Genomic DNA, 16,408 nt, shown 5'->3' with positions numbered 1-16,408 from the left:
CTTGAATACTCATTTAGGATAATAGTACCTATGTGAATGAAATTCTTTTAGTTACTCTTGATACTGTTGCTTAGCAAGACCTATAGACTTCTTAATAGTTTCAGAGGAGAACACTTTACAGTAAGCTGAGCTAAATGGATTTTTTGTATTTCTTAGAGTCGCAAATGTGCTTCCATAGCATTTCTAGGATGTTAAAAGAAATGTTCTATGGAAGTAAGTTCTCACTAGGCCATTAACTATATTATTTTTTTACAGGCTAAATATATATTGTAACTCTATTTGGTTATTTTGTTGGAGATGGGATGGAAGCTAAAGATGATTTAGGTAAAGAGCTAAACTGAGCCTCAGATGGTAGTTTACACATAATTCTAATTCTTACCATTAGTACCATGGCTTCCTCTCTCCTTTCCTGGTGTCCAGATTGCCACAGCTATAATTAGGGAGTTCTTTCCTGTTTAACAAATATCATCATTGTCACTTTGTAACTCAGGTCTTCAGCCCTTGCCTTTTGTGTTCCAGGTGCTCCATACTTGCCTGTAGTGCTTACGTGGCTCTGGCTTTGGGTGATAACCTTATGGCTTTGAATCATGCAGATAAACTTCTTCAGCAGCCCAAGCTGTCAGGATCCCTGAAGTAAGTGTGACTTGCCTGTGTGTCCCTGGTTTGTTTTCTTTGGAGAGTTTCAGTTAGTTTGTGATGCATATTGCTTCTTTTACTCCCCCAGTGGAAAATTATCTTAGGGAAAGCAAAAAGTTTTTCTTAATTTGGTAATTGTGTGTTTGGTAGTGAAATTTTTTTCACTTGTTGCACCTCAAGGGTTATTGGAAATGGCATTTGCTGTTCTGAGCATTGGGAAGCAGAATCTTTGGGCTCTGTAGTGTCCACTGCTGGGTCTGACTGGGGCATGTTATCACATATTAGCTCCCAAACAAGCCGAGTCCTCAGGGAGAAGACCCACACAAAAAGGAGTTTGGTCAACAGGATAAATCTGCTTTGAAGAATGAAATTAAAGTAGACAAATAAGAACTTTAAAATATTTTTCCAGACTACTGTACCATTTCCTGAGTACATGAGTTTTATTTAAACTCTTCAGATGCCTTTTCAATATAAGTGTCATTGTCATTCTAAAATTTTTCTAAAGCACATCATCTTTTCTTTTATGGAAATTGAGGAAGATGCAGCATTCTTTGAATCTTTGTATGATGCTGATGCTAGAAATTTTACCCAAGACCACAAGTACTCTGCATAGCATTAGGACAGTTGTTTTTTCATTCATCCTGTGGGTATATAGTTATAATTTCCAAAATATGTTCTTTTGCCTTTTAGCGCCCTTTGTTTGTAACATGCAACATTCAGAACTGTGAGATCGTACTCTGAGGAACAATTCTATAAATGTTTAATTATTTTTGTCGTTTAAAAAAATATTGCTTTATACAAGCATCTAAAATTAACATTGATTAAGGTTGTTTCAGGTCAGTGTTCCCCAAACATGCCTTGTGTTTTATTATTTTTTGTTTTTTTCATGCTTTGTGTTAAAAAAAAAAAAATTAAAAGAGCATCCAGGAACATAGGAGACTTTGTCACAATTCAAGTGTGAGCGCTCCTGCTTGCCTATGAGAAAACCTTGTCTAATATCCAGGCCTGGAGGGTCCTGAGCTGGAGGTCAGGGTGGTCGCGTTACCTCTCAGGCGCCTTCCCTCCTTCCCGTGGCCCAGCCCCGTGAAATACCAGTCAGGAACATCAGCCTGCGCCCCACTGGACATGCGCTGCTCAGATGTGGTGTGCATGTCCGTCAGTAGAGCAGAGTTGTGTGTGTTTTTTTTCTTTTTAACAAAAATGAAACACGAATCCTCTCTGCTTTTTTTAATCCTCTGGCTGACATTGTGATCACTATTCTCAAATAATCCCAGTTAGATTCTTTACTTGGCATTTATTGGAGGGTTTTTAACCTCATTTATCAACGTCTTCCCTCTGAACGTCAAAACAATAAAATTCTTAGATTTTATGATTTCTTAGCCAACCCTGAGGGGTTGGCCAAGCCATGTCTGATAACTTCATCTTTAATTCTCTTAACTATTCTATCCTATGCATTGGTTTCTAATTACTGGCCAGACCACTATCTTTCCAGTGAGGATGAGCATTTTCTGCCCGTGGCAGCCCAGATACCACAGCAGCTTTTACCCAGCTGCTTGTTGCCTTCCACACACCTCATCTGGAGTTCTGGGCTCTGAGTGTCATGAAGGCATTTAATTTGGTTTAAAAAAATTTTTAAGTAAATTCACAGAAAACAATTTGAAGTAGTTCTTTGAATTTGTGTGTTTGTGTTTTATAATGATTATTGGCTTATAGATACTGCTTTAATGAAGTTTTTTAAAATATCTTATTTCAAAATACATTTGAGGTTACTGATTTTTTTTAAAGCTGTCATTTCTTTTAGGGTATTTGGTGGGGAAGCAAAATAGAAGGGCATTACAGCTCCTGCTAGTTAGAAGAAAGAAATTGCTTAATAAAGAAATAGCTCTTGAGTGATTAATGTGCATAAATCCCAGAAAATGGTCAAACTGAAAAGAGCCTAAGATTTGAGGACCCAAGATCCATGTGGACAGACTCAGTTGGGACAGGCCAACTAAAGGAGGTGAGAACTGAGCTGGCCTTTAAAAGGAGTTGGATTTTGGCCTGGCTTTGCACCCCAGGAGGCAAGGCCACAGGGAGCACAGTGGGGTGTCCCACCCAGGACACTGTGTCTGGTGGGAACAGAAGAATCTTTGGGGGAGTGAGAATGTTGACTAAGTACAGGAAAGTGGGACCAAATGGTGGAGAGCTTTAAATCTATAAGTTTAGCTTTGTCTTATTTTGTTCTCAAGTAGAAAAAGTCATTAAGATTTTGAGCAAGGGTGTAATATGGCTGAGGCTGTTTTAAATTTTGAAAATTCAATCAGATGATCATGGGGAAAATGGCTCAAAGGAAGACACTGGAAGAAGCAGGCTGTTGTAAACCTGGGGAAAGCACATCTGCCCAACATCAGTGGACATAAAATAGACGATGTGAAAAGGAGGACACCTTTGGAATAGAAGTAAAGCTGATCCAACCCAGATCTGGTCTGGCGTCCTGGTGCCTTTTGACTGTTCCAGCAGCAGAGGCTGGAGGACCCTAATTCTTTTTTTTCTTTCTTTCTCTCTTTCTTTTCTTTTGCTGTGCTGAGCAGCTTTCGGGATCTCAGTTTGCCGACCAGGGATTGAACCCTGGTATAGCAGTCAAAGCCCAGAATCCTAACCACTAGGCCACCAGGGAACTCCCTGGAGGACCCTAATTCTGATCCTCCACTCCCGGGGAATCCGTGCTCAGATCTGCCTCTTATTTTAGAACTTCATTACCTTCTTATGTTATTTTCTGTATAAACAGAACAGCGTAAATTTGCCAACTTTATTTTATTTTATTTTAAATTTTTATTGAAATATAGTTGATTTACTGCCAACTTTAAACTGCTCTCTCTTTTTTAAAATTTATTTATTTTGGCTGTGTTGGGTCTTTGTTGCTGTGCGTGGGCTTTCTCTAGTTGCGGCGAGTGGGAGCTACTCTTCGTTGCGGTGCGTGGGCTTCTCATTGTCGTGGCTTCTCTTGTTGCGGAGCACAGGCTCTAGGCGCGCAGGCTTCAGGAGTTGTGGCACGTGGGCTCAGTAGTTGTGGCTTGTGGGCTCTAGAGCTCAGGCTCAGTAGTTGTGGCGCATGGGCTTAGTTGCTCCACAGCATGTGGGATCTTTGCAGGCCAGGGCTTGAACCTGTGTCCCTTGCATTGGCAGGCAGATTCTTAACTGCTGCGCCACTAGGGAAGCCCCTAAACTGCTCTCTTAATTGATATGTCATTTGTTCTTACTTAGCGAACATAAAATTATTGTATATTTAAGATATTTTTGAAGAGATAAAATTTAAATGACTCTTAATCAATCCAGTTATAAACTTAGATTTCAATTGAAAGACTTGAAATATGTGAAACACACATACACCAAATTCTATTATACTTGGGTACTTTTGTGATGACCTACTTTTCAGTTTGGAATCTGGTTGTTTTTTTTTTTTTTTTCATTTTAGGTTTCTGGGCCATTTATATGCTGCAGAAGCCCTCATCTCTCTGGACAGAATCTCTGATGCTATTACTCATTTGAACCCGGAGAATGTCACTGATGTCTCCTTAGGGATCTCTTCAAATGAGCAGGACCAAGGTTAATGAGGACACATTTGATCAGAACTATTCACCATTTCCACTGCCTTTCCGTTGTAACTCAGGATGTGTGGAAATTTAAGAGCACGGTTGTAAGGGAAGGGAGTTTTAGGTCGGCACTGTACGGTTTTGGCTGTACTTACTTTATACTAATTGTTTGCTGAGGAGACCTAGGAGTTGATAATCACATGGTCTAAATTCTAACTTTTGAAAGGCTGATAGTGTTAGAACAGTTTGTTTTTGATTCTTATATTTTTCTCTTCAGAGGGATTCCACAATCCAGGGAAGAGTAAAAGTATCGCATTCAAAAGTCAGTTTTAAATCATGGCTAAGTTTTTGAGGGAGTGAGACTAGTTTTCACTTTATTCAGGGTTATTTCTCAGGCCGTGGTGGTGGTAGTAGGTAGCATTCTCATATCTTTTATTAGAACCTCTACTACATGAAAAGGAAATACTGTGGTAGATTGCTTTAATATTAAGATTTCCATTTCATAAAGAAAATTAGGTTTTTAGAAAATAAACTCTGTTGTCCGACCCCCTCAGATTTATTTTCATTTCTTTGTAGGATCAGACAAAGGTGAAAATGAAGCAATGGAATCCTGTAAGTAAGACGTTTTGTAAAGACTTAAGTAGCCTGGCCGGCTTCCCAAAGACTCACCCTCGAGCCTCTGCGTCCTTCCTTTGTCCGCCTGAGGAGCAGAGCTAGGCTTTATTCTGGGCAGCTTTTCGGGCAGTAGAGGGGGTTACGCCCTGGCCCGTGGCCTGGCCTCTTCACATGTGTTTGGTCTTCTCCCCAGCTGGGAAGCGGGCCCCTCAGTGCTACCCCAGTTCTGTCAACTCAGCCCGGACCGTGATGCTGTTCAACCTGGGCAGCGCCTACTGCCTGAGGAGCGAGTATGACAAAGCCCGGAAGTGTCTCCACCAGGTGAGGCTGGGCCAGTGCCAGACCATCTTGCGAGGCAGCCAGCAGAGGGTTTGGAGTTTCTAGGCTCTGTTATTTTGTTTGAGGCTTCTGATCAGTTTGTTAAACTTTGGAATATTACTCCTCCAGACATGTTCTTGGAAGGTACACAACTGACTGTTGTTGCAAATGAATCTAGGCACCTAATGGAGAGTTTTCCTGAAGATTTTAATCATTGAAATTTCAAAAGATTGGAAACCATCTAAATAAGGGCTCACAAAAATTAATAATGGTGTGTCCATATAGTTGAACACAATGCAGCTGAAAACCCTATATACTAAAATGGTAACATATCCAAGACATATTAAGTGAAAAGAACAAGATGCAAAACAGTTTTTATATAATCCTGTATATGCAGAAAAGATCTCCAAATGAACACACCACAAACTGTTAACATTGACTGTAGGGCTGGCAAGATAAGTACTGTGTAGATGCAGCACTGAAATGGGAGACTTTTCACTGGATACTCATATGCTTTTTAGCTTTGAATCGTATGAATCTCTGTCCACTCAAAAAGTTAAATTACAAATACATCTTTTAAGAAGAAGGGTTCACAAAGTCAGTACCAAAGAAACTCCATATACAATAAAGAAAGCTCCTGGCAATGTGTAACTAAAATAGACCTCTGACTTCTACCACTGAGAGGGGCCTCATCAGCAGGTCTCAAGGAAGGTTCTGATTGGGCCTCTTTAGGTCACCTGCCCATCCCTGGACTGATCATGGGCAGGGACCCATACCTGTAGTAGGAGAACAGGTACTGCCATTGGCAGCCCCAGAGGAGTTTCCCAGAATTGGAAAGGGATAATTCCTCAGAAGGATATTAATTCAGGACTTCCCTGGCAGTCCAGTGGTTAAGACTCCACGCTTCCAATGCAAGGGGCGTGGGCTCGATCCCTGGTCGGGGAACTAAGATCCCACATGCCATGCAGCACGGCCAAAAGAGTTAAAAAAAAAAAAAATTAGGGGGAAGAAAAGGGTATTAATTCAGCGCATGTACTTCTGGGCTAAGCCAAGGGAATAAGACAGTAGTAAGTAAGTGGACATGATACAACCTTGCCCCCATGGACCTTACAGTTAGATGTCTTCCTAAAAAGGGAATTGCAAGATCAGGGGTTATGCAGAATTTTCAGACTTCTAATAGAGTAAGTTTGTGCCAGGGACTTCCCTGGTGGCACAATGGTTAAGAATCCGCCTGCCAATGCAGGGGACACAGGTTCGAGCCCTGGTCTGGGAAGATCCCACATGCTGCGGAGCAACTAAGTTCATGCGCCACAACTGCTAAGCCTGCGCTCTAGAGCCTGTGAGCCACTGAAGCCCATGTGCCTAGAGCCTGTGCTCCGCCACAAGAGAAGCCACCGCAGTAAGAAGCCTGTGCACCGCAACGAAGAGTAGCCCCCACTTGCCATAACTAGAGAAAGCCCGCGTGCAGCAACTAAGACCCAACGCAGCCATAAATAAATAAATTTATTTAAAAAGAAAAAAAAAAGTTTGTGCCAGATGGTGTATTCACCAGCAGCACATAAGAGAACCCACATCCCCATATGTTTGCCAGAGTAACTGAAACTGAAATTAAACCTATTCTCAGGAGGTAAGGCAGCTTCCTATGAAGGTGACCTTGTTGTGTCTAGAAGTGAAGATTTACCACGTGGAAAATAACCATGAGTGATATTTAGTCGACTTAGTGGCATCTGGTCAGCATTTCTGATCCAAAATCAGCAAAGTGAAGTGATGGACTGTCCAGGGAACACGTTTGATCTTATCTAGGAGTTGAGTGCAGGAGTTAAACGGGAAGAGTTAAAATGTTGCACTGTTCTCCGTGGCAAGGCTGGGCTGTTGAACAGCCCTTTGGAAAGTGCCCCTGGACCTCAAGGCCTGCAGCACACAGGCTTTGGATGTGAAGTTGCAGTGTGTACACTGTAGCTCAGGTTCTTGTGCAGCAGGTGGCCATGGCGGCAGCCACGCTGGGAGAGACAGATGGGGTCAGGCCTGGTTTGGGGTCTGAAGGGGGTTTTGTTTTGGTCCCTTGGTTTTTAGGTTAATCCAGTGGCTGGACCTTGTTAATGGGGAGGCCCACCGTGCCTGGGAGGGAGAACAATGATGTGTGAAGAGTTGGAAGGGGCTCAAGTAGAGGTTTCCTAGGTTGCCTGCCCACCACTAACCATTATGAACAGCCAGTAAGCAAAATACCATTCTGTCATAAAGTTGTTGCCATGAGTTCTTGTATTTTAGAAAAGGCTGCAGTCAGTGCAAAGAACAATAGATGACCTGTGTTAACTAGCCAGTTGGAAGGAAAATGGAGATTTTAATATCCACAAAATGATGTAAAGGTGGTCTTGCCTATTTAAAGCTAGGCCAAAAGTATAAAATCTCATTTTTTGAACTGAGCTGTGGTATATCAGTGATGTGGTAGGAGGAATAAAAAGCCTCCTTGCTTCATTCACGAGGAACCTGGGAGCATGTGCTCTGGACAAGAACCACCACTAGTCTGAGATTTCTTCTAATGCTGCCCGGACCCGACCTTGTGCCCGTTTCTGGTCCCCCAGATGTCTCCCACACTCACCCCGTGGCCTGCACTGCCTTGCCTCCCCGCTTTCTGCCTCTCAGGTATCCACCCCTTGGAGGACAGAGACAGGCTTCCCTTGCCCAAAAGCTCTGCATTCGAAGAAACTCTTCTCTCTCTTCGTATTCATACTACGTTCACTTTCCTCTCTCCCTAACAGTAAATTTGTTTGGATTACTGTTAGTTATTTGCATGCTGTTTATATCAGGGTAAGTCCCTGTCTTACACCCACCTTTGGTCAATAAATATTTGTAAAGGACACTTTCTGATTAGATTAAGGGAAGACGCAAAGCAGTCTGGAAGCATGAGCACCTGAACCTGGATGAGGGCATACAAGTTGATGGTAAGACGCGGAAGAGGCTGCGGCCCAGAGGGGCCCAGACTGAGGGAATAAACCTACAATCTCAGCACCTTCAACCAGAACAGGACTAAATCAGAAAACGGCAGGCTGGTGTTATGGCTCTCAGATCTAGGAAATAACAGCATGTTGCCTAAACAATTTTATTTGACTAAATTGTACTATTTCAGTCCTTAAGAATGGAGACATTGAACGTGCTTTTTTTTTTTGGCTGCGATGGGTCTTCGTTGCTGCACGCGGGCTTTCTCTAATTGTGGAGAGCTGGGGCTACTCTTGGTTGTGGTGCGCGGGCTTCTCATTATGGTGGCTTCTCTTGTTGCGGAGCACGGGCTCTAGGCACGCGGGCTTCATTAGTTGCAGCACACAGGCTTCAGTAGTTGCGGAACGTGGGCTCAGTGGTTGCAGCGCATGGGCCCTAGGGCACGCGGGCTTCAATAGTTGTGGTGCGTGGGCTCAGCTGCTCTGCGGCATGTGGGATCTTTCCAGACCAGGGATCGAAACCACGTCCCCTGCATTGGCAGGTGGATTCTTAACTACTGTGCCACCAGGGAAGTCCTGAACATGCTTAGTGGTATATTTTTTTTTAATATTTCCAGCCTTTTAAGTTTGAATTCTTATTCCTGACATTGGGAATTTGCAGCTTACAATACTAAACTGTTACTTAGGAAAAAAAAATAGACATGCAGATTTGGATAGAGGTGCAACTGTGTCTGGTGAAGAACTACCAGCAGACCTGGATGGCTGACTGGAGTGTAGAGTCAGGAGTGTCTGATCACCCATCTCAAAACCAAATACAGCCAAGAGATAGAAGAAAACCAAGAGGGAAGGAAAGCTTTCTACTATTAAGAACTCATTATGGATTAGGCAAGGGAAGATAAATATTTAACTAAAAATAACATGTCTAGTTTAATCGAGAGGGATCAAGACAAAGACAGCTGGACTTCCGTGGTGGTCTAGTGGTTAAGAATCCACCTGCCAGTGCAGGGGATACGGGTTCGATCCCTGGTCTAGGAAGATCCCACATGCCGCAGAGCAACTACTGAGCCTGCGCCACAACTACTGAGCCTGCGCTCTAAGGCCCGCGTTCCGCAACTACTGAAGCCCGTGTGCCTACAGCCCATGCTCTGCCACAAGAGAAGCCACCGCAATGAGAAGCCCATGCTCTGCAACAAAGAGTAGCCCCCACTCGCCACAACCAGAGAAAGACCGCTTGCAGCAATGAAAACCCAGCGCAGCCAAAAACATAAATATTTAAATTAGATTAAATAAAAAATAAAAGAGTTATAATGAAGTAGCTTTTAAAAAAAAAACGACAAAGACAGCTGAGGACCATCTGAGCAGAACTGTAGTGTCCCAGTAAGGTTGAGTAAGTTTGCTAATTTGTCATTGGTAGGTTGACATTCCTTTTTTTTTTTTTTTTTTGACATTACTTGGAGTTTGTATCTTAAGCTATCAGTTTTTCATGGGTCTCTCTTTTGTTCTGAGCAAAGGCGGCCTCAATGATCCATCCTAAAGAGGTGCCCCCTGAAGCCATCCTGCTGGCCGTCTACCTTGAGCTGCAGAATGGTGAGTGATTCTTCTCGAGTTAGGACTGGAGCCCTGCAAAGAGCCCGAGATTTTTGGTGTCTGCTTTTTCTCTTTGAAATTTAAGAGGTATTACCCATCAAGTTCTGCTAAACAAAAATGTAGCGAGGGAGTTTTTGGTATCTTGCAAATTCCTACTTCTTGCAGGTTAAGCATATTTCCTTTTATCTGTGAAAATGGAGAATAGCATAACTTCTGACAATTATAATTAATCTCTACTAATTAACCTTTCTCTTAGGCATCCAAATGACTCTAATTGAGAACCTGAGTCAGAATGCTGTGGGTTTGAGTTGTATACCTTAGTGTTTTAAACATAGGTGTCGTTAATGAGTTTTACAGTAAGCCAGTTCCTGCTGAGAATTTTTTATTCAGACCTAAATCCAGGTCATGCCTCTGGGGCATATACAACCTCCAGGATGTAGCTTACTGGAAGAAAGGCTGTGGGCCCTACATAAAAGAAGGCGTGCAGTAGAAAAGGAGAGCTGAATGGGGGAAATGAGAGGGGACAGAAGTTTTAAGAGTTCTTAGTCATACCCCCTTGCTGAAATCCTTCCAAGGCTCCCCTCTTTTTATAGCTGAAGAAGGAGCATTAAGTGCCTGGCACCCAGCAGGCCTTGTCCTCCTAAAAGGTGTGGTAGGGTTAGTGCATGGTCTTAGAGCCCTTCTTTTGCACGGTCCACCTGTAGACAAGTTCTCACACTGGGCTCCACCTTAGAATCAGTGTAAAGCTTTTAAAAATCCCGTCACCCAGGTCACACACGGAATTTCTTATATCAGAATTTCTGGGGATGGTGCAGCGGGCATTACATGATTCCAGTGTACAGCAAAGGTTGCAGACCACTGCTTTTCTCCATCACCTTTTACCCCCTTGCGGGATTCTAACGGCTTGCTTTGTATGTGGTGGTATTGTTATATGCTTTTTTTGTGATGGGAAGTGTTTTTATAGGTAATACCCAGCTGGCCTTACAGATCATCAAAAGGAATCAGCTGCTCCCTGCAGTGAAAACACTCTCTGAAATGAGAAAGAAGCCAGTGTTCCAGCCTGTCCACCCGATCCAGCCCATCCAAATGCCGGCGTTCACTGTACAGAGGAAGTGATATTTTGCTCTTGGAAAACTGTTACCTGAGACCCAGGGGAGTATTTGCAGGCCTTTTTAGTTGTATCACAGCAAAATGAATAAAAGATAGATGGTAAAGGATACTAGTTTTGAAGACACAATTTTGAAGTGATTCTAATCCCTGATTTTTTTTGCCGGAAGCTTACATCAAATTAAGGATTCACAGCTCATTTTCATCGGTTTTCCTTTCATCTTTGCTAGACTATTATTTTTGAGCCATTATGTGATATATCTATGTCATAGGCAATTAAAACACACTCTTACCAGAACAGTCTTGTATAATACATTTTGTCTTTCTTGCAACGGTTAGAGTATTTTGGCGTCTGAGATTTAGTGTTAACGTTTTAAAAATGGAGAGAACGGTATGAGCAGGAGATGAGTAGCCAGTCCAGAAGCCGATCAGAGGGGAGGGGAGGGGAGGGGAGGCTGGTGTGTTGAACGCCTAGTTAGGACTAAAAGGGCCAGAAAATGAGTAATAAAACCCATAGGGCTAGTCAAATTGGGTTGAGAAGAGATGACTGATCTGATAGGAATCAATCATTTGCTTAAAAATTACAGATGAAGACAAACAGAGTTGAGGGCACTGGTCTCGTTCACCCTCCTGTACCCATAGGCAGAAGCACAGGTTCTGGACCCTGTTAGCAGGGAGTTCAAGGTTCATTGCTAACCCCTTTGGAAATGCAAACAGGAACTTAAAAGCTTCTTTCCAAGACAGGTATGTGTTGCAGGATTGACATGGCCAAAATTTGTCCATAGGGTCGATACACTAACTGTAAGTAGGAAAAACAAAACACACTACAGGCTTGCTTTAGAAAAACTGGGTGACTCCTAGTCAAGAGCACATTTGGTAGATTCATCAGAGCTTGCCGTTTAGGATCATCCCTTGCTGTCAACATCTCTTCAGTTCCCAACTTTGGAGAACAAGTTCAGATAGGGAAACACACTCGCTGAATCTACATGGTTACTCAGTTTCACAACTGGAGAGGGGAGTGTTTGGATAAGCACATGAATTTATCTGAAACTTTATCTGAATCATTCTGTTGCTGATATCAAACAGTTTAGTTAGGGAGCTACACAAGAACTGAGTATTTGTGATGTGACTAGACATTGCCCACAGATGACTCAGAAAGGGAGCAATTCTTCTTTCACTTGAACACGGGATGGATGTGCACAAGGGCTCGACTGCTCTTTTGCCACGTTGCAGTTTTATATACAGAGTAGATTCTTCCCAGGAGGATACAGGAAACAGAGGTGGCCTAGCTCCCTTGGGCCTCTCGAAGGCTTTTCCAAATGGGATGGGAGTAGGACCCGTAAGCTGCACTGGTGCTGGTCCAAGTCTGCAGGTGCTGCTTTCCCAAGCTCCAGACAAGCAGCAGCACCGTGGGACCCCCTTGTGTGCTGCAGGGTGGTAGCATTGCTTAGCCAGGGCATTTCCTGGACAGTGTCCACATGCTTCATAAACTGCTGGGAACCCACAGGGTCTTGGGCAGTGTATGGTGGTAGAAGGCCTGTAATTGTACTCGAGGGCAGTACATCTTTGGAGAAATCTCAAAAAAATTAGAACTTTCCCTGCTTGCGGGTTGGTTTGGGGGCAAAGCAGGAATAGCTATGAGGCAGATTAGGCCCCACGTTGCTGTGTTAAATAATACTCTTGGCTGCACGTAGCACAAAATGGATCCGTGATTTAAACAAAGGTAGTTTTTCTCTCACTTGAGAAGGTGGTACGTAGGCAGCTGGTGGCCTTTGCTCTAGTGCTCAGTGATGCCATCAGGGACTCAGCTCTGTTTTTCTCACACCACTGTCTTTAGCATTTGGGCTTTTGTCCCCATGGTCACGGGATGTTCCAGCATTACATCTGCACTGAAGGCAAGAAGAAGAGGGCAAAGGCAGCCTATCGTGACAGGAGACCATCAGGAACAAAGTTTTCCCAGAAACCCCCAGCAGACCTCGGCTTCCCTCTCCTTTGTAGGGCAAATCATGTAGCTATCCTTAGCTGCCGGTGCAGGGACAGCCCTGCATATCTTACGGGGAAGCCAGTGAAGTGTTTTCCCAAATGGAGAACTCTATATATGATGTGTTGTCAAATTATGATCCCAGCAGCCCAGCTTTGCCTTCCACAGTGGCCCTTGGCAGATCTGGGCACAATACATGTAAGCTCTTCACCTCTGTGACTTGTCATATGGAGTCCATCAGCCAGATGGCTTCTCCCACCTGTTTTTCCTGCCCCAATCCGTTAGCATCACGTCTGCTAACAGAGATAATCCTAACTGTACTGAGAAGGTTTAGGTTCCACGTCCCTGAAGTTTTTCCTAGCTGTCCCAGTTTCTCCCCCGCCTTTGTGTCCCTTGATCATACCTTTTCTTCTATGGTATATGGTATTCTGTAGTTTAACAGGTGCAGGTGCTCAAAGGGTGGTGTCATATCTGATGGGGTTGTGAATTCTGAGACGAGCCTCGTTAGCTTCTGTTCAGGCTCCATCACCAGCAAAATGGGGCAAAATTCACTGCATGGGTCCCTTCACAGACCCAGAGAGAACGTGATTGTTAGTGTCCCCAGACCTGCAAGGCATGAACCCTCAGAAGAGCTGGAGTAGTCTTTCATTTTGCCCAGGCCCTTACCCCACCAGATGACACCCCTGCGGAGCCAGCGCCTTCAGGGGCCTCTCCTGCCCCGCCTGCACCCCAACCCCACTCTCAGAACAACACAACTGCTGTTCCCACCACGCAGAACCCCTTATCGACTAAAGCTGGGAGCTCTGCCCCTTACCCAACCCAAATGACTTGATCGCTCTCGAGGCTTCTGATGGGTTTGCACAATGAGGCTAATTTTCCTCAGGGCCTCGTGTGAAGATTAAGACGAGATGATGAATGCAAAGGGCACCGGGTGGGCATTCACTACAGGTGAGTTCACGTACCCTCCTGTTGCCCAGAGGACCTGCTCAGCCCAGTCACCCTCGACACTGCCTTCCTTTCAGCCTTGCCTCTCTCAGGCTCCCATCCAGCCCCCTTCTTGGAAGCCACCTGGAGGAAGGTGACTGACGACATTGTGGACCCTGGAGCCAGATTCTTGGACTGGCTTCAAATCTCAGCTCTCTCACTGGGACAAGCTTGATCCGGAACAAGTTATTTTGCTTCTTTGTGCCTCAGTTTCTTCATCTGTAAAAGGAGGACACTGACAGTACCTACCTCACAGGCTTGGAATGAGGTTTAAGGTCCTGGACATTGTTGTTGCTGTATATGAACTCCAGATATACAAAGGGGAACTCTATAATTTTTTACAGTATAATATAAGGGATAACCAAAGCAGAAACTGTTTTCTGAGCCACTGACACTGTAGAGTTGGGTGGTAGAGAGCAGGGGGACTCCTCCAGGTAAATGGCTGTCTCCTTCACTCTGGATACGTCCAGTGTCTGGGCTGTAGGAGTTGTTCGGTAGATACTGGCATCCTGTGTTCTCAGCCCATTCTTACCTGCCTCACCCAGGCCCTCATCCTTGGATGACAAGAGGTCTCTTCCCCACCCTCTCCTCCTCACCTCGGCCTGTGGCCTGTGACTGCCTGCAGCACAGCCCTGACTCCCGCTGGGGGCCTCTTCATGGTAACTGCTCCCCTTTTCCTACTGAGCTTCTGTTGATCCCTCCCTTACACCCCATGTGTTATCCAAACTGGAATCTGCTGTCTCCCAAAAATGGTCACCATTTCCCATCCCTAGGACTTTGCTTCAGTCTCCTCCACTCCCTAGAACTTCATTCCAGTTTCAGTGTGTACACATCCTGGCTGTCTCACACTAACTCCCAAGGAGATACCTGTTACAAACCGAGTCTTCATTCATTCCACATGTGCTTACCGGAGGCGTGTTCCGGGTTGGTTAGCTTTTCACAGAGCCCCGTGGTAACCTGGCAGATCTTCAGGCTCAGTCTATGTTCTGTTCTTTGTCATCTGTTTCCTTCCCCTTCCTGGATTGTGAATACTTTGAAGACAGGGCTGTGCATTATACAGTGTGTGGATTGTTCTAGATAAACAATAAAGTCTGCAGAACAGAACTTTGGGTGCTTTCTTTTTAGGTCTGGCAGTGTCACAGGAACTACTTCTTTCAAGGTGGGGATGGCTTATTAACATAATCCCAGGGTTCACGGGGCCTCAGCATCCTTGACCCTCTGAGCCTCATCAAGTGAGTTAAATACTGACCCAGGATGGGTGGGTTACTGGTCAGACTCAGCTGGCCCAGCCTAAAGTAACCAAACCTATACCTACACACAGCAAGCAGTTTGCACACTCGGCTTCCCTTCCTCCCTGGGAAGAACCGGGCCGAAGTGCAGGCCCTGGGGTGGGAGTGGGAGTGCCCGCGGGGGAGGGGAGGCAGCGAAGTTCATTAGTCCCCTCATTTGGGGCAAAGGGGATCCGTGTGGTGACAAACAATCGTCCTGGAGGATTTAGGCGGATTTGGCCAAGTGTCCCTGTGGGCCCCAAGCCTCGTCCTAATCCCGTCCACATTTCTGGCTATTTAGGATCGCATTAAATGTCAAAGCCAGCGTTTAGGGAAATATCTACATTTCGTATGCATCGCCCTAGTCAAAAGAAAAGCTGGAGCGAACCTTCGAGCAATTGGCGCGAGAGCCGCTCTGTGTGGTCCGGAGGGTGAATGGAGAGAGGGGGGGCGGCGCCCTCGCGGCCTCCCCGCCCAGGAATGCGGGCTTTTCACATGTAGAAAATGCTAACGCTTTGTTCCAGCCTCGGCCTCCCGGAGGTACGGAGGCGCCCGACCGGATTGTCACTGCTGCATTTGCATGTGGGCGCCCCGTCCCCGTCCCCACCCCCAACGCTCCCTTCCCCTCCCCCCAGCACGGCTTTCCTGGGGGCTTCTGAGACTGGGTGAGGGAAGGCCGCCTGCAAATGTCCTCTGCCATCACTGAGTCCCCGCTAAAGCCACAGGTAGCTATTCTGGAATTCTCTGAATGAATATCCTTTCCCCTGAGGCACCAGGCAGGTGAATTTTTTTACTCCAATTTCAAGGTGTTACTTTACACTTTAAGTTATATGACACAATTTATTCCATCGAGGAAGATCAAGGTGTTGTATGAACCATCCTGCAGTCCCGTTTCACACTACTGTTCTTGTGGCAAGAACCCTGCTTTTGATGTGACACTGCATGGGCTCCAAAGTAACCATTGTGCGGCTCATCCTCCGAGGGAGCAGCCGAGAGCCCTCAGGTGGCGGGGGGCAGGGAAGAGTCCAAAGGGTTAAGCGGGGCCGGTGGTCCCGCGGGCGGGCCTCGGGGCCCAGAGCGCCACCTGCCGGTAGCAGTGTCGGCGCAGTGAACCAGCCCCCGAGGAGCTGAGACAGTGCCGACTCGGGGGACCCCTCGTTCCCGGCGAGACTCCACGTTTACCAGCTCGGAAAGCCACCCCATCCGAGGGCACCACGCGTTAGCTCTGGCCGACACCCGGGGCCCCAGAGATGCAGGAGGAAAAACGAGATCCGGCTCAACATACTGTTTCCTCCGATCGCCACAGTGTTTCTTTAATTACATTCCTTTTCATTTTACTAATTTTCTTATATTTATTGTATTAGCTTTATTTATTATTTTAGTTATTTCCTTTTATTTCGTTTT

At 45.3% G+C, this 16,408-nt stretch overlaps 1 protein-coding gene across 2 annotated transcripts in view; it reads left to right on the top strand.

Moving 5' to 3' along the window:
• Positions 1 to 11,065, top strand: part of CNOT10 (CCR4-NOT transcription complex subunit 10) — a 64,809-nt gene extending 53,744 nt beyond the window's left edge. For both annotated transcript variants that reach the window (XM_081247302.1, XM_081247301.1), the window contains exons 14-19: positions 520 to 633; positions 4,091 to 4,221; positions 4,785 to 4,820; positions 5,017 to 5,144; positions 9,589 to 9,664; positions 10,629 to 11,065. In XM_081247302.1, the coding sequence (XP_081103428.1) occupies positions 520 to 633; positions 4,091 to 4,221; positions 4,785 to 4,820; positions 5,017 to 5,144; positions 9,589 to 9,664; positions 10,629 to 10,780 (637 nt within the window). In that variant the 3' untranslated portion in view covers positions 10,781 to 11,065. The remainder of the gene's footprint in view (positions 1 to 519; positions 634 to 4,090; positions 4,222 to 4,784; positions 4,821 to 5,016; positions 5,145 to 9,588; positions 9,665 to 10,628) is intronic.
• The last annotated feature ends 5,343 nt before the right edge of the window (positions 11,066 to 16,408 follow it).

Source organism: Mesoplodon bidens (assembly GCF_964165515.1).
Source record: "Mesoplodon bidens genome assembly, chromosome: 10".
Classification (NCBI taxonomy): domain Eukaryota; kingdom Metazoa; phylum Chordata; class Mammalia; order Artiodactyla; family Ziphiidae; genus Mesoplodon; species Mesoplodon bidens.
Note: the sequence above shows the minus strand (reverse complement) of the source record. Positions and strands in the feature narration are given on the sequence as shown.